The sequence below is a fragment of the Delphinapterus leucas genome, chromosome 5 (genome assembly GCF_059928025.1).
Source record: "Delphinapterus leucas isolate spDelLeu-1000000601 "Yukka" chromosome 5, BTC_Dleu_Yukka2, whole genome shotgun sequence".
NCBI lineage: Eukaryota > Metazoa > Chordata > Mammalia > Artiodactyla > Monodontidae > Delphinapterus > Delphinapterus leucas.
Genome location: NC_143133.1, coordinates 123,335,781 through 123,356,131, shown reverse-complemented (window position 1 = coordinate 123,356,131; position 20,351 = coordinate 123,335,781). Strand labels below are relative to the sequence as shown.

Genomic DNA, 20,351 nt, shown 5'->3' with positions numbered 1-20,351 from the left:
GCAGTAATTATTTCCACTATTTTATCTTCCAGGTCTCTTACCGGTTCTTCTGCCTCAGTTATTCTGCTATTGATTCTTTTTAGAGAATTTTAAATTTCATTTATTGTGTTGTTCATCATTGTTTGTTTGCTCTTCAGTTCTTCTAGGTCCTTGTTAAATGCTTCTTGTATTTTCTCCACTGTGTTTCCACGATTTTGGATCATCTTTACTATTAATATTCTGAATTTTTTTTCAGGTAGACTGCCTATTTCCTCTTCATTTGTTTGGCCTGGTGGGTTTTTACCTTGCTCCCTCATCTGCTGTGTGTTTTTCTGTCTTCTCATTTTGCTTAACTTACTGTGTTTGGGGTCTTCTTTTCACAGCCTGCAAGTTCGTAGTTCCTGTTGTTTTTGGTTTGTGCCCCCAGTGGCTAAGGTTGATTCAGTGGGTTATGCAGGCTTCCTGGTGGAGGTAAGCAGTGCCTCTGTTCTGGTGGGTGAGTCTGGATCTTGTCTTTCTGATGGGCAGGACCACATCCGGTTGTGTGTTTTGGGGTGTCTGTGACCTTATTATGATTTTATGAAGCCTCTCTGCTAATGGGTGGGTTGTGTTCCTGTCTTGCTAGTTGTTTGGCATAGGGTGTCCAGCACTGGAGCTTGCTGGTCTTTGAGTGGAGCTGGGTCTTAGCACTGAGATAGAGATGTCTGGGAGAGCTCTTGCTGTTTGATATTCTGTGGAGCTGGGAGGTCTCTGGTGGACCAATGTCCTGAACTTGGGTCTCCCACCTCAGAGGCACAGGCCTGACACCCGGTCAGAGCACAAAGACCCTGTCAGACACATGGCTCAGAAGAAAAGGGAGAGAAAAAGAAAGAAAGAAAGAAAGAAAGAAAAATAAAGTAAAGTTATTAAAAAATAAAAAAATTTAAAAAATTAAAAAGTAATTTAAAAATAAAGAAAAGAGCAACCAAACCAAAAAACAAATCCATCTATGATAACAAGCGCTAAAATCTATACTAAAAAAAGAAAGCGGACAGACAGAACCTTAGGGCAAATGGTAAAAGCAAAGCTATACAGACAAAATCACACACAGAAGCATACACATACTCACAAAAAGAGAAAAAGGAAAAAAAAATTATATTGTTGCTCCCTAAGTTCACCGCCTCAATTTTGGGATGATTCGTTGTCTATTCAGGTATTCCACAGATGCAGGATACATCAAGCTGACTGTGGAGATTTAATCTGCTGCTCCTGAGGCTGCTGGGAGAGATTTCCCTCTCTCTTCTTTGTTTGCACAGCTCTCAGGGCTCAGCTTTGGATTTGGACACGCTTCTGGGTGTAGGTCGCCTGAGGGTGTCTGTTCTTCGCTCAGACAGGACGGGGTTAAAGGAGCCTTTGATTCAGGGGCTCTGGCTCACTCAGGCCGTGCGTTCTCCCGGGGGAGTTGTCCCTGGGTCCCGGGACCCTGGCAGTGGCGGGCTGCACAGGCTCCCTGGAAGGGGGGTGTGGATAGTGACCTGTGCTCGCACACAGGCTTCTTGGTGGCGGCAGCAGCAGCCTTAGCGTCTCATGCCCGTCTCTGGGGTCCGTGCTTTTAGCCGCGGCTCGCGCCCGTCTCTGGAGCTCCTTTAAGCGGCGCTCTTAATCCCCTCTCCTCGCGCACCAGGAAACAAAGAGGCAAGAAAAAGTCTCTTGCCTCTTCGGCAGGTCCAGACTTTTCCCCGGACTCCCTCCCGGCTAGCCGTGGCGCACTAAGCCCCTGCAGGCTGTGTTCATGTCGCCAACCCCTGTCCTCTCCCTGTGCTCAGACCGAAGCCTGAGCCTCAGCTCCCAGCCCCCGCCCGCCCCAGAGGGTGAGCAGACAAACCTCCGGGGCTGGTGAGTGCAGGTCGGCACCGATCCTCTGTGCGGGAGTCTCTCCGTTTTGCCCTCCGCAGCCCTGCTGCTGTGCTCTCCTCCACGGCTCCGAAGCTTCCCCGCCCCGCCACCGGCAGTCTCCGCCAGCGAAGGGGCTCCTAGTGTGTGGAAACCTTTCCTCCTTCACAGCTCCCTCCCACTGGTGCAGGTGCCATCCCTATCCTTTTGTCTCTGTTTTTTCTTTTTTTCTTTTGCCCTATCCAGGTACGTGGGGAGTTTCTTGCCTTTTGGGAGGTCTGAGGTCCTCTGCCAGCATTCAGTAGGTGTTCTGTAGGAGTTGTTCCACGTGTAGATGTATTTCTGATGTATCTGTGGGGAGGAAGGTGATCTTCACGTCTTAATCTTCTGCCATCTTGAAGATCTCTGACTGTTTTTAGGTATTTTTATTTTATCCTGTCCCAGCCCTGCTGTCTCTAAAGTTCTTAAGAAAAGTACCCATTAAAGTATGATTCTAGCACAAGGTTTTTTCCTGGAGAGGAATTTACTCTACATCCCTTAACTTATTTTATTCAAATTTTACTTTTATTTTCTTCCAGTTCCACTTAAATCTGTATCTTAGTGGTGCTCACATTAACAGGGACAAAAGCCTTGTTGGATCTAGTAGAAGTATTAGTTGTAAAAACATGATTGGGTAACAGTGCCCCTGTAATTCTCTAAACCCAGCTCTTTAATCATGACCCTTTTGTGCAAATATTTCCATCCCTTCTCAATGGGAAAGGAGAAGAGAGATCGTGTTTCCTCTACAGTGAATGCAGCACCCACATTTTGATGGTAGAAATGTATCTTTTCTGTACTTTTGTCCCATTTATTTAGAGGACTTTTGATCTTCAGAGCCTTGTGCCTCTAACCTGTGCCTTAATCCTTGACATGTATACTTTTCTTGGTCCTCATCCTGCTGTTCTTTTTATTTATAATATATTTTAAACATACAGATAATATAAAAAATAATGAGTCACTCATGTAATAATTTAAGAATGATATTAACAATTTGCCTTATTTTTGTCTGGTCTTTTTTTTTAAAAAAAGAAATCCAGTGTTAAAGAACCCTTCTGTATTCTCCTCCCTGTTTTATCCTCCCTTTTCCACCCAGAAGTAACCAGTATCCTGGTTGGCATTTATATTTCCTGTATGTGATTTGACAGTTTACACACATATGTGTGCGTGTAGCCACTGCGGCACATGGAATTATGTTGTGGGTTCGGAGTTCTTCTCCGACTCTGCCTCCTTGTGCTGTATCTATCTGTTCTTGCCAACATCGGCTCTCAGCCCTCCCGGCCTCCATGGAAAAGGAAGGCAGGGAAAGCTGAAGGCAACCTGGCCTTTTCTTCTTCTTCCCTTCTGCTTGGCCCTTTCCTTCAGTGACTCCGTACCTAGCCTCAAGGCTCTGCACTGTCTGACTCTACTTCCCGTCTCTTTTTCTTCTTTTACTCTTGCTGCCCGAGTGTTAAATCACTTTAATTTCTCTTTTTGGTCTTGAAGATTAATACAAGTTCCATTTTTCTCTGCCCTTACTTGAGGACGGGTAAGATGATGTGACTGAAGACCTGGGAGAGAAATACAGTATAATTACTTTCAAGTAGAGAAACCCTCCCGAGGGAAGAAGGGACAGAACTGTGTATCTTGGAGGATCTGATACTTTGTAATGTCAGATGGGAATTACTTATAGTTAGTATGTTTGTTCTTTAAATATAGTGCTAAAGGCATGTGCCATCGGGTTAATAGTCACCTGTTACAAAATTAATTTGCTTAACAAAATTCAGTGTATCTTCCTGTATACCTGTAATGTCTCCTTTTATGGTCTACAGAGATTTTTACATATCTCTTTAAATCACCCACAGTGAAGTTTACTATAAAAAGGCCTTTTCCTTCTTTCATTTAAAGTATATTCTTTATCTGCCATGTGCAAGGCACACTGTGAGTGGAGACGAAGGGGACTGTGCTCTTTAGGGACATAGCAAATGATTATGACAGTTATTCAGAGCTCAGAGGAGTTTACTGTCTTAGGGTGGAAGATGGATATTTATTGAGATACTACAAGGGAGAATATTTATTCAGATTCTTCTAGGGGAAGATATGTACTCAGATACTCCCAGGGGAGATGTTTATTCAGATACTAGTGAGGAAACCCCTAGGATGGGGAGAGGAAGGTTGAAGAGGTACAGCAGTGCAGTGCCGAGCACACATGGCCTGTGTAAGGGACTGGTTTTGGGGCCTTTGATGGGCAAGCCACATCCTTGACTATATGTTTTTTCAGCGTTTGAGGGAATGAGAGTTTAGAGAACTATGTATAGTCTGCCCATCACAAATCTTAATTCCGTTATCATCGAATACCAGTTACCTTAGTTTTCCAATAGATGTCTCCATGTCATGAATTCCATCAGCCCTTCCTGGCCTCCCGAATCCAAATAAAACATTAAGGACCTAAGTGTAAGAATGGAAAGGAATTGCCTAAAATCTTTATCACCTGTGGTCAGAGTATGTCTTTGGCTTAAATGCGCTCCTGTAGGGCCCATGCTAGGACTGTTTTTGGTTTCTCTTCCCAGGACATGTTTTGGAATGTAATTTAGGCCCCTTACCATCTTCTTTCCATCTGCAAACCCCCATGTTCGTTTCTCTGCATAGAACCCAGAATCCTCTATCCAATCCCAGCAGTGTCTTTCTCTAATGATTCAAAATTATAAATTATAACACACACATATAACGTATTAATGAAATATCCACTGTGTGTTCACATAAGAGGTGTCAGTGGTAGAAGAGGAGAGAAATCGCTTTATAGTTGAAGATGGAGCCTTTGTGGCATCTTTTAAATCTAATGGTTATCATTAAGCCTCTTCTCTGCTCAACGTTCCTTCCTTACTATGTACTATTTAGGTACACAGGTGACATTTTTCTATTGTATCCTGCTGGTAAATACTATGATTCACGTTTTAAACTCTTTCTAGTCTTAGAAAAGAGCCCAGAGCACTAAGACCTACGTTTACAGATGGTAAGGAGTACCAGCTCGTTAGTTTTTTTTTCATTTCAAAAAATTTCCGCTTTAACTTTTATTTTAGGAAAAGAGGCTCCTTCAGAGTTGTTGCTTTTAGAAGATCCCAAGGGGCCTAATGAGTATCCTAGTGACACGTCTGATGAAATAGCTTTAGCTTAAGGATTTTAGCTGGAAGTGAATTTTAAAGGTCGTAAGAATGAAGCTCTCTAAGTGTTAGTAAATGTAAACAGTGTTGAGATATCAGAGTTTTAGAAGACAGAGATTGAGGCGATAAGATCAGGCCCAGAGGTTTTTTCCCAAAAGCCACTAGTGTTTTGCTAAGTTTGCAGTTGTCTGTGACACAGCGTGATAAATGTGATATTTGACTTATGCAACTGTTTTCCACGTTGAGGAAAAAGAACATGTAAATGCTTGAGAGTCAGTGGAGTGTGATGAAAAGAAAAAGAAAAACTCTTTCTTGGGAATCAGGAGAGAGGAAGGTTTATCCAAGATTTTCCACAAACTTCAGTTTAATTGTGAGTTTTTGTACAAGACCTTTTCTGTCTCATAGTTTTGTCATCCGTCTAAATGGGGGCTCATCACCCCTCAGTCCCAGTAGTTTCTATTGAGCTGTGGGACTTGTTAGACTTGTGATGTGTGCTCGGTGCTGCACTGGCAGCGATGTCACACGCATCCTCTTATTTAGTGGTCAGCCCCTCGAGTCATCATACTTTAGCAGCTTTGCAACATGGGTTCGTAGCTCCGGCTCCAGCTCGCGGCACCGAGGCCATGGTTCCCATGTGCCAGCCTCTAGATCGATGTCCTTCCATCAGGAATTTCTTCCCCATCTGTGGGGAATAATAATGAATGGATCATGTTGTGAAATTTTCTTGAAGCTAAAGATATTATATTCAATTACTTCCTTTTGTTATTAAAAATACATGTTATTCGGTTTATGAAATAATAGTGATAGTAGAAAGCTCTTCTATAGGTCTCTGCTTATCAAAATAAAACATTTGCAAATCTTCGTTGGTCCTCTCCTCCCGTCCCTTTTTACTTGTTTGTAGCTATAAAAGCCTCCCAACACTTGGCTTAAGAAATACTGTCTCAAACCAAATTGACATGTGCACCTGCCAATTTTAAGAGCAAAGCTACTAAAATATGAAGGGAAGGATGGTATTTTTTAGATATTTAGCAATAATTTAGAGCTTACATTTGATCTAGTGGCAATGCTATCCTATATGTGGCAGCTTCATTCTGATTGAACATCATCTACATTGGGTTTTTACCTGTGAATATTTAACTTTTGGCAGGAAATATTTTTTAAGGAACCCTGGAAGGATATCCTTTCCCACCTCTCATTAAAGCCCTGGGTCAGGAATCACCTTGACTGTCATCTGTTGGTCCTCTTCAGTGCTTATAGTGCTTTGCTTTACTTTTTCCTTAGTGATACGAATGAAGTTGACATACCACCCAACACTCGAGTTGGCACCAAACGCTATATGCCTCCGGAAGTGCTGGATGAGAGCTTGAATAGAAATCACTTTCAGTCTTACATCATGGCGGACATGTACAGTTTTGGACTCATCCTGTGGGAGGTTGCTAGGAGATGTGTATCAGGAGGTAAGTGACAGTGATACTGTTGGAGCTACTACAAATCCTTTCTTTCTGATCAGAAATCAGAGTTGTCTTGTTTACAGAATCAGGTTTGATTTGATTTTCCCCTTTATTTCTGTTCACACAGTCTCAGTCCTCCCAGGAAACGATGTTTAACCTCTTAGAATTATCTTTGACTGCCTCCTTCCCTTCGCCAGCTACTGATGCGTCTCCTCCAGAGCTTCCTCTTGCCTTTTCAGAGATCACCCCCTTCCACCATATGTGTTTTCTCCTTTCTCTCTTGAGCTCTTCCTCCAGCAGTTGCTCCATCAAGTCAGACCCCCCTCTCCTGCCCCTTCCAGCTTCTTCCCACCAACCTCCTGGCTCCACCCCCAACATCGGTGACGCTTTCCCTGTGGCTTCCTGTGCACAGATGAAGGGAGACACAGAAATGTAGGGCGGGGCACCCATTGTGGAACCCCTCTACTTCTTGACTTTCTGTAATACTTCCTCATGAAGCAGTTTGAAAACATCAGTTTGTATCCAAAGGAAGTTCAAGCATAAGAATATCATTATTGTTCATGATAACTTTTCTACAAACGTAAGGATTCCCTAGTAAGACTAAGAAGACATTCTTAAATATTCAGAGGTAACATTGTTGCTTGTAGTATTTTGCTTACTGCCACATGATCTGTTTTTGAGTAGGGGAGGGGCTGAGTTGCAGGCTCTTCAGTATCAAGCGCCCTGTTTATGCCTCTGCTCATGGTTGTGCTCGTTCAGAAACCTTGACACTGCTGCCTTTCCTCGTGACGGCTAGTTCCTCACGTTCTCAAAAAGTTGAGCTTGTCCAAGAGTGTGAAAGTGCAGCGTGCACTTAACTAGTAGGGGGATTCTTTTCTTGGACCTGCCATTTATTATCTGTGAACCTTTGACAGGTTACTAAATTTTTCTGTTTCAGTTTTTTTATTGTCAGAAAGAGGTGAATTATTGGATCTACCTCAGATGGTTGTGAGGTTTCAATGATTGTAGAAAGAATGAAAACTGCCTGGCGTATAACTAGCACTCAATACATGTTAGCTATTATTTTGAATTTTCATTTTGGTTGGTAGAGACTTAACGCATATTTAGATTAATATTTAAATAGGAAGGAGAAACAGTAAATCAACAGGCATTCACACTTTTGTAGAAAGACCATCTTCAATGATGTCGTGCCTTCTAATCACTCTGGGAATTCTGTGCCTCTTAAAATAGAACACATTCCCTCTAAAGTAAGAGAAGTCTTTAGTCCAAAAGGAAAGTTAATGTATGTAGGAAAATTTTCCTAACCAGATATTCTATAAATCTCCCATCATAATTATGATCTCATGCTTTATTAAGAATGAATGAGCCTATTTTTGAATAATATGCCTACACTTATTTTATTGACAGGTTTATAGAAGTTAAAGGAGTAGTAAAGTACAAGATTACTTTTCTAATTATGTTTTCCTAAACATCTAAAGCGAATAGGGCCACAGGAGGCCTATATTTGAAAACCTGAGGAGGACCGGAATAAAGGAGAAATGATTCTCTGCTTAAAAAAAAAGCCAGCCTTATGTAAACAGCAGGGTATTAATTGCCTTGCTAGAGCTGTCTTTGCCTGTGGAGGTTCAAGAGGTACTAAAATGTTACCTTTGGTACTAAAATGTATGAGATTGATGTCAGAGATTCCCAGCTCTATCTCATACCAACTGTATGGCCTTGTTAATCCTTCGAAGCCAACTTTCCTCATCTGTAGAGTGTGTATAATAATGCTATCTCATAAATGTGTTTGTGAGAATTTAATAAGATAAATTATATAACGTACCTACCTCCACGCCTGGTAGATAGTAGACTCGCAATAAATGAGTTTCTTTTCTCTTCCAGGCAGGCAAAGCACACAAATTCTATTCTCTAACGCTTTCCTTTATGAAGATATTGCAAGTTTGGGGGCTCATCTTTCTAGTCCAGGTACTTTTGGGTGAAGTAGACACATCCAGCTGTAGGCCTTTCAAACTTTGGAAGCAAAAGAAAGTTTTGAAGTTTCAAACACAAAGGCAGCAGACATGGGAAATTTTGATAACTTAATTGCATGGTAAGGAGAAAGGAGTAAGGCCTAGAGTTCAAATACGGACTTAGATCAGTTGATAATTTTATGTGGTTGGCTCTATATCTGTTTTCATATATGCACCTACCCCACCATCCATGCATTAGTCCATCCAGATAATGGCACCAACATTAGGCACTGAGGGAAATTTGAGATAAATTAGATTGACATCATCCTTTCTCTCAAGATGTTTCCTGAGCCATTGTCTTGAGAATTAGAAAAGGAGGAAGAACGGGAATGAAGTGAGCATCTCCTGTCCATTAGACCTTGTGCTTTCATGATCTTCTGTAGAGATGACACACAGTGGAAGGAAATAGTAACATAGATAATACATATAATTATGCTCTGTGATCTCAGCAGGGGACAGAATAAATGGTGAGTTGGAATGGTCTGAAAAAACTATCGAACCTTCTAGTCCTTTATGATTATAAATGGGTTTGAGTTTACAAGAAAGGACATAATACAGGCTCCAGATTTTTTTTAGAGTAAACCCTCAGTGAATTTTATGATGTAGTGTATTATCTTCCGACCTGGTGGTAGCTGTCGTGGTCCAAACGCAGGTTGGAAAAGAATTTCCAGACACAAGGCAGAATGTAAAGAAGATAGAATTTCTTAGAGGGAAGGGTCGCCGCCAGAACAGCGGGCAGACTTCCTAGTAGTCTGGGAGAGTCAAGCCGAACATGTGCTATTGATCACTTTTTATAGCCAGAAAACAAAGGAATGGTCCGAGGTGAAAATTTCGTTTACTGACTGGTAGAGACACATGTACCTTCCTTCTATAGGGTGGGAGTGGAACAGGGCATATGCCTTTCCTTATTTGGGACAGGTCCTGTTGCCCAGGTGGGCGTCGCCCAGGTGGGCGCAGGAATTTCGTAACCATGGCAACATAGTGGGGAGGGCGATTAAGAGTCTGGTAGGGGGTGTAACGCTGAAACTTTTTCAGGCAGGGTTGTCCTTTGTCCTTGAAGCACCATTGTCTTTGGAGCACCACAGTATCATCTTGTTCAGATAAAAAGCAATGAAATTTCTGTAAAAGATGATTTAGGATAGGGAGAAATGGTTCTCTGGAAAGATTGTTCAGAGCAGCATCCTCTGAGGACAGAGGCTGCTTATAATTACTGTGAGGAGTTACTCAAATAATGTCAGAAAGAAGACACAGGCAGCCTGCTATTTTAAAGGACAAGAGGAAAAAAGGTAGAAATTAGATACTAGGGAAATGAAATGGGATAGAATTTAGCATGATAAGTACCTTTCCTTAAAGATGACATTCTTTTGTATTTCTTAACCATTCTTTCAACACTACATATTTTTTTTTTCTAATAGTGATATATTTCTTGTAGACAGTTCAGATAGATGCAGGAAATTTAAAGAAGAAAAATCAGACAGTCATTGCACCTAAAAATCATGGTTAATATTTTTAGGTGCGTATAGTTTTCTAAATTGTAAATGTGCAAAAATGCATTCTTATGATTAAGCAGAAAAAATGTAAATCTGACATTTTGTTCAAGTGGGATACACTGCCAGATTTATTATGAGGTTCATAAACGGATGCTGCAGTAGTAGAAATAGTTACATATTGTGCAGTATGCATTTGGGGTGTGTCTGGCAAATTCGCAACGAGATTTAATATAGATTTTAAAACGTTGGCGCACAGTACAGGAGCCTTTATAAAATCAGAAGTAAACTTGAGATGCTTGTTTACTTAGCTTTTGGAAGTTAGAAAAAAGGCTTGAAGGCATATAATATGTTTCATTATGCTTTCTTTTCACTTTTAAAAATTAGATCGTATCGTTTGGGCCCATTGTTTTCAAGGTTGGTGCTGGTTTTGCTTTTGTTTTTTGCTGTTTCTCAACCTGAACTTGTCTTTGGTACCGATAGAACTTTCCTTAGAGAATAGTTTATTTGTTAGACTTTTATTTCCTCTTCACAGAAAATAATAACGTTAATGAAACCATATTTCCAGGTATAGTGGAAGAGTATCAGCTTCCCTATCATGATCTAGTGCCCAGCGATCCCTCTTATGAGGACGTGAGAGAGATCGTGTGTATCAAGAAGCTGCGTCCCTCCTTCCCCAACCGGTGGAGCAGTGATGAGGTGAGGCTGTAGGTCACCATGTGGTTGTGACCAGTGTCAAAACAGACTTTTCTCCTTTTGCCAAAATTCCAAATATTTATCACAGGAATTCTTTTTCTTTGCTGTGATGGTAAGGGTGCCTCATGGCAGTAATTTATATGGGGCTAAGCGCAGTGTGTTAAATTATCTGTTCCTTTCTCCTCTTTGATTTTGCCACTTCCAAAATACATTGAATGGGTCAGCATTTAGCCTGCATAATCGATAACATTATTTCATTTGTTGGTGATGTCCTGACACTTGCATAAAGGCCGTTAAGTAACTGCACATGTGTTTGTAAAGCATCATGAATTTTCTCCATGACAAACTCACGTACGGCATTCTCCCGTTTTGATGAGAGAAAAGTAAGGCATCCGAAGAATTCGGTTTTCTGTACACAGAAGTGGTACGAGTTGACCTAGTTGAGATGCCCGACTGTGCTGTGGATCTTCGTCAATAAGGATGACGCAATGCTGTGGGAAAAATCCACATTTGGCCTGGCTCTGAGCCCGTCCTGGTGAAACCTAACCAGATCTAACAAGGAGCTGCCCAGAGGAAGGAGTGAGCCGGCCAGCCTTGCCTTTCCTGCCCCACCTGCCCTCTGAGCCTCTAAACCTGTCCAGGAACATTCAGAGAGGAGTTTGAAGTATCCCTGAAAAAAATGTACCAAAGTCAGTGCAGACAAGTGGACAGAACACTGTTTATAAATGAGTTCTTCACTGTTAAATGCATTTCAAAATAATCTTTGGTTCATTGGTTTTGTGGCCAGTTACTGAAATGCTAAATAGTACATATGTTTTCCAGTGAGCTGTGCAGAAAGCTTTATGAAATGCTGGAGTTTATATTATTTTAAGGTGGTTATGGGCATTGGTATTGCTCAAAATCCCTTCACTGAGGATTTCTAATGAAGTGAAATTGTGCTTTTCAACAGGAAGGCCAATAATTGATGTACCACAGGAGAAAGTTGTAGTGAGGCTGCGCACAGGTCATTAATCTTGTTAAATGGTACAGTGTGATGCTATTATTATAGCAGACAGCTGTGATTTAGGAATAACCATGTTTGTTTGAATAGTATGGAATTAGATAAAAGATTTGAGCTCACCGGGTGTTAGAAACAATCTGGGAGTGTGCAGTGGAATACAGACTCCCTGGGTATTTTTGTATGTGTTTAATCTGACTTCAGAGGCGCTCTTGTACAATCAGCAAAACCACCTGCTTGCTCCTATCACAAGGAAGCCATGAAAATCTGTTTTCATCATTTAAGCTTTGCATGATGAGAGAAGAATTTTTATGGAATTTTATGCCTACGTGGTTTTAAGAGTATCTTTAAAAATATATATTCAAACTTCAGAAACCCAAAACTAAAAGCCAATACCAAGTGCCAACCTTACAGATAATACATTTCTCTAACTCCAGTTTTCCTTTTCCTTCCCGCAGTGTCTAAGGCAGATGGGGAAACTCATGACAGAATGCTGGGCTCACAATCCCGCTTCAAGACTGACAGCACTGCGGGTTAAGAAAACACTTGCCAAAATGTCAGAGTCCCAGGACATTAAACTCTGAATTGAGGGCAAAAATAAGCATCTCTGGAGAAAGCCAGTAGATACTCTTCTGTTTGTGGGCAGAGCAAAAGATGTTCCAGAAGCATCCACAGTACAAGCCGTGAACATCGTCCTGCTTCCCAGTAAGTTTAGCCTCACCTCTCAGGGAGCAGCTTGGACAAAGAGAAGTTCCCAGAAACACCGATTCATCGTGTCTGTTTGTAGGAGGGAGAAACTGTTTGGGTAACTTGTTCAAGATATGACGCATGTTGCTTTCTAAGAAAGCCCTGTATTTTGGGATTGCCTTTTTTTTTTTTTTTCAAAAGATGCTTTAATTTTGCCAAAATAAAACAAATAATGTAGATGTTTTAAGGTTTATACTATTATAGTTTAAATAATAACAGCAAAATTCTTCCCAGAAACTCTCCTGGAAGGTAAATTAAAATACATGTTTCCATTGGTAAAATTCTGTTGCACTCTGCCAACCAGCAGTCGGTGAAGTTGGAGAACAGAATGGAACTCACCTTCAGAGCCCCTGCGCCCTGCGCCTCTTCAGACCACTCGGGCCAGGCCTGCACCGGGGCGGCCGCAGCAATGTGAATGCACCCGGGTACAAGCATCACCTGTCTGGGACCACGTTTGGGGATTCCTACAGGTGACCTTTTGCAGCTTTATAGGATATGGAACAAATGAAGGTTTTATGTGACTCTGTTAGAAGTAAATGTTGACACTATTCCTCAGAACCGCTTTGTGTTTCTGATTCTGGTATGCTTTTTCTTTCACGGTAAAGTCCCTTCCTTTTCATTAAACACAAACAAAGCTTTTTTTTTATGGGCAGAGAGTTGACCCATACATGCTTTTGATCTCTCAAATGAAGGGATCAATATTAAGTATAAAATTGCCATCAGTTGTGTTGAAGACAAGGCGCTTTAAAATAGAGATATTTTGCTCTTGTGCTGTGAGAAGATAGCGTCAGAAAGGTAGGGGATGAGGGTACAGGTGCACATGGCTTGTTTCTTCTGTACATGGAAGAGCCATTCACAGAAGCGCAAGGGGAAATGTATGCACAACTTATTATGTACAGACAAATATGGTTTCTTTTTGTTATTATCTGCCTTTTATGTGTCTGAGTTAAGGGAAGGAGAGGAAACATATGTTAGGTTAATTTAACTAATTTTAATTTTTAAATAGATAAATATAACCTCCAAATGGGACAGCAGAGGAATGCTAGCGGAGGCCACAGAATGTTACGGCTGCTGTGATTTTTTATTCTAGAATAGATACGGATCGAATATGTATATCTTAATATCTTATGTGATAGCTTCACATCTTAGGAATGCTGACTCAGTTTATTTTATTCTCATAACGTTCAATTCACTTTTTAATTTATTATTTTTTCTTCTCTGTGGCACTTGTGCAAAACATCTTTTCACCTATTCACTCGTGGGGTTTTAACTTTTGAGCAACGTGAGTCAGATCATTGACAGGGCCAGTATTCCTTAGCAACAGGAACCTAATAAAGGTTAAAATTGTACACATCCCTCTCAACTTTATTCATTTACTTCCTGACTGTGGTTTTCTTTTGCTTCTTAGAAATTCTGTAGTGTTTAGTAAAGAACTGGAAAGTACCCACTTGCCCAGCCCTTTAAAAAAAAAAAAAAAAAAAATGTTCCTTCCAGAATACTCCAGGGGGCAGTGTTTTATAACACATTTTCATTTCACCACTTGGTGGCTGAAGGATGGAGGGTTTTGAAAATGTGACAGCTGCATTAAAAATGAGAAAACATTTTCCTCACTTCTGAAGTGGGCTTGCACTGGTGAGTTGTTCCTCCAGAAAAGCATCCTAGAGCAGAGACCAGCTGTGAGCTGTGCTTACGGCTTGGGAGGAGCATGAGGAGAAAGAGTTTCTGTGTTCAGCACTCACTGGCCAGTGCTTCATAACCACATCTCCTTTGTAACAAAGAAAGAATATTTCCTTAATCCTTGAATACGGAAAAGGTTTCTGCATTTTTCAAAGATTAAAAACAGTTGGTTCCAAACATAATCAGAATGCTGCTTTTATTGATATTAAGATAACCTCAATAGCAGCGTAAAGGTTCCTTTCTCTTGCGTCAAATCGTATTCTTTGTGATAGAAGGAGTATGTGGCTAGAGCTAAGCGTGATAGTCATCTGAGCCTAGGAGAGAAACTTCAGTGCCTCTAATCAGATTGTCTACGAAACAAATAAGTAAACATTTATGTCCGTTAAGTGGGGACATGTTCGTGTTTCTTGATTTTCCCTAAATTTAAGTGATGCTGGGCTTATCTCTTAGGTAAAAATGTAAGTTTAGGTAAGTTCTTATACATGGATAACTTGAAATCAGAATACATTGTGGAGAGGTGATGATTTCAAAGTAAACTAGATTTCTAGGGAGGTGTTGGTTCCTGTGAAGAATGGGAAGAGATTAAAATAGTATCCAAATTCCTTCTCTATTATGTGTTTGGTTGCTTTGGAAGAATGACTAGCTTACTTTCTAATCCCCAACCTGATTTACTCACTATGAACATTTAAAAATTATTCCAGAGATACTTAAAAAGACCCATTTAGTTACTATAGTCTTTCAATGAAACAAGAATTTACTTATGAATAGAGTTTTCCTTGTATCTTACCAAAATCCACCTTGCTTAGGGAATATTAAATTGTTCTTAAAGAGACTACCTACTCACTTCCAAATAACTCATTTTGGTTTTTAAATTTCTGGTAGCTCAGAAGTGAATTTTATTTTTTCGTTTTGTCTTTCAACAGAAGAGTGGGAACCTGGAAATAATGTAGTTGATGCTTACTTTTAGGACTATTTCAAAGCCTAAAATTTTCTTCTAATCTTTTCCCTGCAAAGGAATCCTAAAATACTACTTGTTGGCTAATATAAGTTTTGTATGCTAAGATGTTTGGTTTTATAGTTTATGTATGTCTGTGTATATTATATAAATATATATGTATATATAAATATTAAGTTCAGTTTGGAGTCTGACACAACTCCATTATGTGGATTAGAGCGTAAAATATTATAGAGGATAAAGTACTAAATGAAACGTAATATTTATTTATAAAAGGTGTAGATTGTTACGTCACAGGCGGCAGTGCTATGAACATTGTGTGTGAGGAGACCGGCCTTTGACCCCCTGGAAAGCACAGCTCAGGAGTCACTAGCGACCATTCTTTTTATTCTCAAAACAAAGCTTCTCAGAAAACACGCTAAGATTTTATTTACAGGGAATTCTCTGACACATTTCAATTGCTGTGTAGTCAGGTAGAGCAAGTCCTGAGTCATGACCGACTTTCACGTTTCTGCAGTCACGCCTATTCATTAGAAGTTAGTGTTTTATGTTGTTGGTCTGTTCTGGTTCTTCTTTGTAGGTGAAAGGCACTGAAAGAAGTACAGTTTTTTAAAACTTGAATCATTCTGTAGTTATATCTCCTTAGAAAACTTAGTCACATAGCCGTGGAAATGAAAGAAGGCGTCAGAAGTGACTCAGTTTAGCAGTTATCATTCCTTTTGTAAAACAAACCAGAAAAACAATGCCATATTTTTTGGAGAAAAGTTAGAATATATACGGGATTTTGTTGTCTGTCTGTTTCAAAAGAAGACTCATTTGTGTTCTTTTGGGGAACCAGTGCCTTATTGAATTTGTATATACTGTAATTATTCAGGACTAGGGAACAAACAATTGTATTGTATTTGTTACAAATTGTATATGGCTTTGTTTTAACATTCCCCCGGAATAAAATGGTTTCATTCTCCCCTTGGAAAGAACATGTCTGTTATCTTATAGTTGTGCCTTTTTTCCTCTTTAAAAATTTCACATTGTAGCAGGCGGGAAAGGCAGCCATGGAGAGCGTTGCAGGTAAGTGTGTACATCTGGTGGCAGGAGAGCAAGACGAACGGTCTGATGTCTCCTGTTTTCTCTATAATTAGGAGGCACGGTCATCTGTTGAGAGTGGGAGGAAAGGTAGAAAAGTTGGTGACAAGGTCTAAAATTGCATCGTAGGATATCACAGCCGGATGGCTACAGGCAACGCCGAGGGCCCTGTTAAGATGGATGATGCTAACTGTGGCTTAGTGGCCAAGGTGTGGCCCCTGGACCACCGTACAGCCCGCACGTGAACCCGGGCTCCCTCATTCTCTCCACTCTGTGACGGTAGGCATGTTGTGCCCTCTCGAAGACTCAGTTTCTTCTCCTTGAAGGTGGGAATAATATTAATCTCTACTTCGTGGAGTGGTTCTGAAGATGAAATGAAATAATCCATGCACCAAGCATGAGGTAAGCATTCAACTAACGCTCAATTACTATTAGCTATTATTACAAATTCCTTGTGCTACTCTTCTCTGTAATTTTATGATTTTGTTTTTCTATCAGCAGCCCAGTGTAGGCATGGAGACTGCGGCTCCTGGATTCATTCAGGGTTACCTGGCATATGCAGCAATGAGTCATGGAAAATCAGAATTATCATCATCAAGGTGATGGCTGATGTGGTCCAGAGGAAGGAGGGGGATTAAAGAAGAGGTGGCTGATAGGCCCAAAGAAACAAGGTCAGAGGACAGGGAACCATGCTGGGGTCGAGATGGTGCGATAGCGGTCACTGAGAAAGGGTCTGTGTTCAGAATCAAGATTTCAAAGAGGGAGTAGCAAGATCAAGGACAGGCTGAAGGTGTGATCACAGGGGTGGGCAGATTTATTAGTGGATAAGATTATTGGTGATGAAAGAGGAACCCAAAAGCCAGGCCACTGGATCTGTCTCTGGGGACTTTGAAGCCTCCCAGGAAGGTGGCAGTCTAATGACATGAAGATTGTGAGGCAGGGTTCTCCGGGGCTGCAGGGGAATGGGGGGCAGTCAGTGAGTGGAGACAGAGGCTGGTGGGGCCTGATGGCCTGACGTGCAAAGGAGTGGGGTTCCATGCAGGGGCAGCAGCCTGGAAGGAGCACAGCCGTAGGAGAAAGACTCCATCCTTCTTCCCAGCTGTGAGGTACGTGGGGTGCGAAACAACCCAGTTGTTGCTGTTGTTTCTGAGTCAGTGGCCCCTGGAGAAGAGAAAACCCTCTGCAGAGGGAGAGGGAACTTGCTAGGTTGTTTGTCCATGGACTGGGAATCCTGGTGGGCAGAGAACAAAGTTTGGTTTTGAGGGCATCCACTGGAGACGATTAGGAGAGAGGAAATCCAGAGTTGTTTGGGCGCAGAGACTACAGGCGGGCTTGCATCTCAGTTACCAGGGACTCTGAAGTTTTTGTGTGATTGGCTGTGTTTAGCCAGCTGCATTTACACCAAGAGAATTCATCCCAGCATTGGGATTCAGATCGATTTAACTCCCATCCCATGGTTTTCACCATCTCAGTTCTGTGGAAGAACATAGTCTGAGCCCCAATCTTCTCCCGAGTAAATTGGGACAAAATTCCCACCTCCCAGAGCTCTTAGGAGGAGCAAGCGAGGTGAACGTGTGAAGACTGTGATGGCCCCGCACCAGCTCCACAGCAGGTGCTCATAAATGCTGCTTTTCCTCGCTGACGTTAGTTTTACAGGATATAAAGATGGCAACGTTTAAAACAAGCCAGAGTTTGCAGTGGTGGGAGTGGGGTGACACCTCTCCCGCCCTCTCTGCACCCCACTTCTCTATGCTGTGGGCTTTCCCGGGACTCAAAGGCAGAGAGATAGTAAATCCCAGCTGAGGCGAACAGCATCTTCTCCTGCTCTGCTCACTTTTAAGTTGCAAGCTTGGTTGTTCCTTCTTGTCACAGCAGCAAAGTACAGGTGACCCTGCTCTCAGAAGGACTTCTCTTCCTGCAGAGTAATTTCCCCCTCCCCCCCCGCCGGTGGTGGTTGTAACCGGCTACAGGGAGCTCTGGGGCTGATGGGGGTTCTTTGCCCCGGCCACCCTCCTGAACCCTCCAGTGACTCTACCCCCGAGAGGAGCTCGGGCAGCCTCCCACCAGCGACGTGACTCGGAAAATGTCACGTGCTTTCTTGAGTGCGGTCTTCCCGACAGGAATGCCGGCCACCAAAGCTCCAAAGCAAGGTTCGAGGGATGGTGGTGGCTGAGTCTCTGCTGCCATGTGCTTTCTGTGCGCGGTACCATTTTGTTCTCTACTGAGTTTCCATTCTTTTAATGGAGTTAAATTCTCAGCCATAGGACCCACTTCTCCCTTCTGTTTTAAACTGGTTCCAGTGTACACATCGCCACCACTTGCTCAGCCCTGACCCACAGCTGGTTTTGCGACCCCAGTCTTGGATCAGTCTTAAGTCAGGGGGGCTGTGCCTCAGGGCTGCTCCCAAGCTCTTTGGCTCAAGCCTGAGGGATGGGATGGGACGGGAGCCTCCCATCAAAGGCGCTTCTCGGCTCAGCTCCTTCATTAGGAAAGGGCTGCCTCAGAGCTCTCCTCGCACATCCGAGTCGCTCCTGTGCTCATCACCCTGAGGCAGTGGCTGGCTGTGCTCCGGCAGGTTGAGCAGCTCTGCCGGGCATTCGCTGTAGCTCTGGGCATCCTCCCCTTTCATTTCCTACCTACTAGTGCAGCTGTTGGCAGACTTGATTTACTTATCTTTTTAAATTTTGTTGAAGTACAGTTGATTTACAATGGTGTGTTAATTTCTGCTGTACAGCAAAGTGACTCAGTTATACATATATTTTTTCATATTCTTTTCCATTATGGTTTATCACAGGGTATACATTTTTTACCATCTTTATTGGAATATAATTGCTTTACATTGCTCTGTTAGTTCCTGCTTTATAACAAAGTGAATCAGCTATATGTACACATATATCCCCATATCCCCTCCCTCTTGCGTCTGCCCCCCCACCCTCCCTATCCCACCCCTCCAGGCGGTCACAAAGCACCGAGCTGATCTCCCTGCGCTATACGGCTGCTTTCCACTAGCTATCTATTTTACGTTTGGTAGTGTATATATGTCCATGCCACTCTTACTTCGTCCCAGCTTACCCTTCCCCCTCCCTGTGTCCTCAAGTTCATTCTCTACGTCTGCATATTTATTCCTGTCCTGCCCCTAGGTTCATCAGAACCTTTTTTTTTTTTTGATTCCATATATATGTGTTAGCATGCGGTATTTGTTTTTCTCTTTCTGATTTACGTCACTCTGTATGACAGACTCTAGGTCCATCCACCCCGCTACAAATAACTCAGTTTCGTTTCTTTTTATGGCTGAGTAATATTCCATTGTATATATGTGCCACATCTTCTTTATCCATTCATCTGTCAATGGACACTTAGGTTGCTTCCATGTCCTGGCTATTGTAAATAGAGCTGCAATGAACACTGTGGTACATGACTCTTTTTGAATTATGGTTTCCTCAGGGTATATGCCCAGTAGTGGGATTGCTGGGTCATATGGTAGTTCTATTTTTAGTTTTTTAAGGAACCTCCATACTGTTCTCCATAGTGGCTGTATCAATTTACATTCCCACCAACAGTGCAAGAGGGTTCCCTTTTCTCCACACCCTCTCCAGGATTTATGGTTTGTAGACATTTTGCTGATGGCCATTCTGACTGGTGTGAGGTGATACCTCATTGTAGTTTTGATTTGCATTTCTCTAATGATTACTGATTTGAGCATCCTTTCCTGTGTTTGTTGGCAATCTGTATATCTGCTTTGGAGAAATGTCTATTTTGGTCCTCTGCCCATACTTGGATTGGGTTGTTTGTTTTTTTGATATTGAGCTGCATGAGCTGCTTGTATATTTTGGAGATTAATCCTTTGTCAGTTTCTTCATCTGCAAATATTTTCTCTGATTCTGAGGGTTGTCTTTTCATCTTGTTTATGGTTTCCTTTGCTGTGCAAAAGTTTTTAAGTTTCATTAGGTCCCATTTGTTTATTTTTGTTTTAATTTCCATTTCTCTAGGAGGTGGGTCATAAAGGATCTTGCTGTGATTTATGTCATACAGTGTTCTACCTATGTTTTCCTCTAAGAGTTTTATAGTGTCTGGCCTTACATTTAGGTCTTTAACCCATCTTGAGTTTATTTTTGTGTATGGTGTTAGGCAGTGTTCTAATTTCATTCTTTTACATGTAGCTGTCCACTTTTCCCAGCACCACTTATTGAAGAGGCTGTCTTTTCTCCATTGTATATTCTTG

General features: G+C 41.8%; 1 protein-coding gene across 2 annotated transcripts in view; it reads left to right on the top strand.

Annotated features, from left to right (window-relative positions):
- Positions 1–18,452, top strand: part of BMPR1B (bone morphogenetic protein receptor type 1B) — a 118,871-nt gene extending 100,419 nt beyond the window's left edge. Inside the window, exons 9-11 of one of the 2 annotated variants that reach the window (XM_022582361.3) lie at positions 6,309–6,484; positions 10,543–10,673; positions 12,126–18,452. In XM_022582361.3, the coding sequence (XP_022438069.1) occupies positions 6,309–6,484; positions 10,543–10,673; positions 12,126–12,251 (433 nt within the window). In that variant the 3' untranslated portion in view covers positions 12,252–18,452. Of the gene's footprint in view, positions 1–6,308; positions 6,485–10,509; positions 10,674–12,125 lie in introns of both variants that reach the window. The other variant, XM_089912457.1, reaches the window with a different exon arrangement.
- The last annotated feature ends 1,899 nt before the right edge of the window (positions 18,453–20,351 follow it).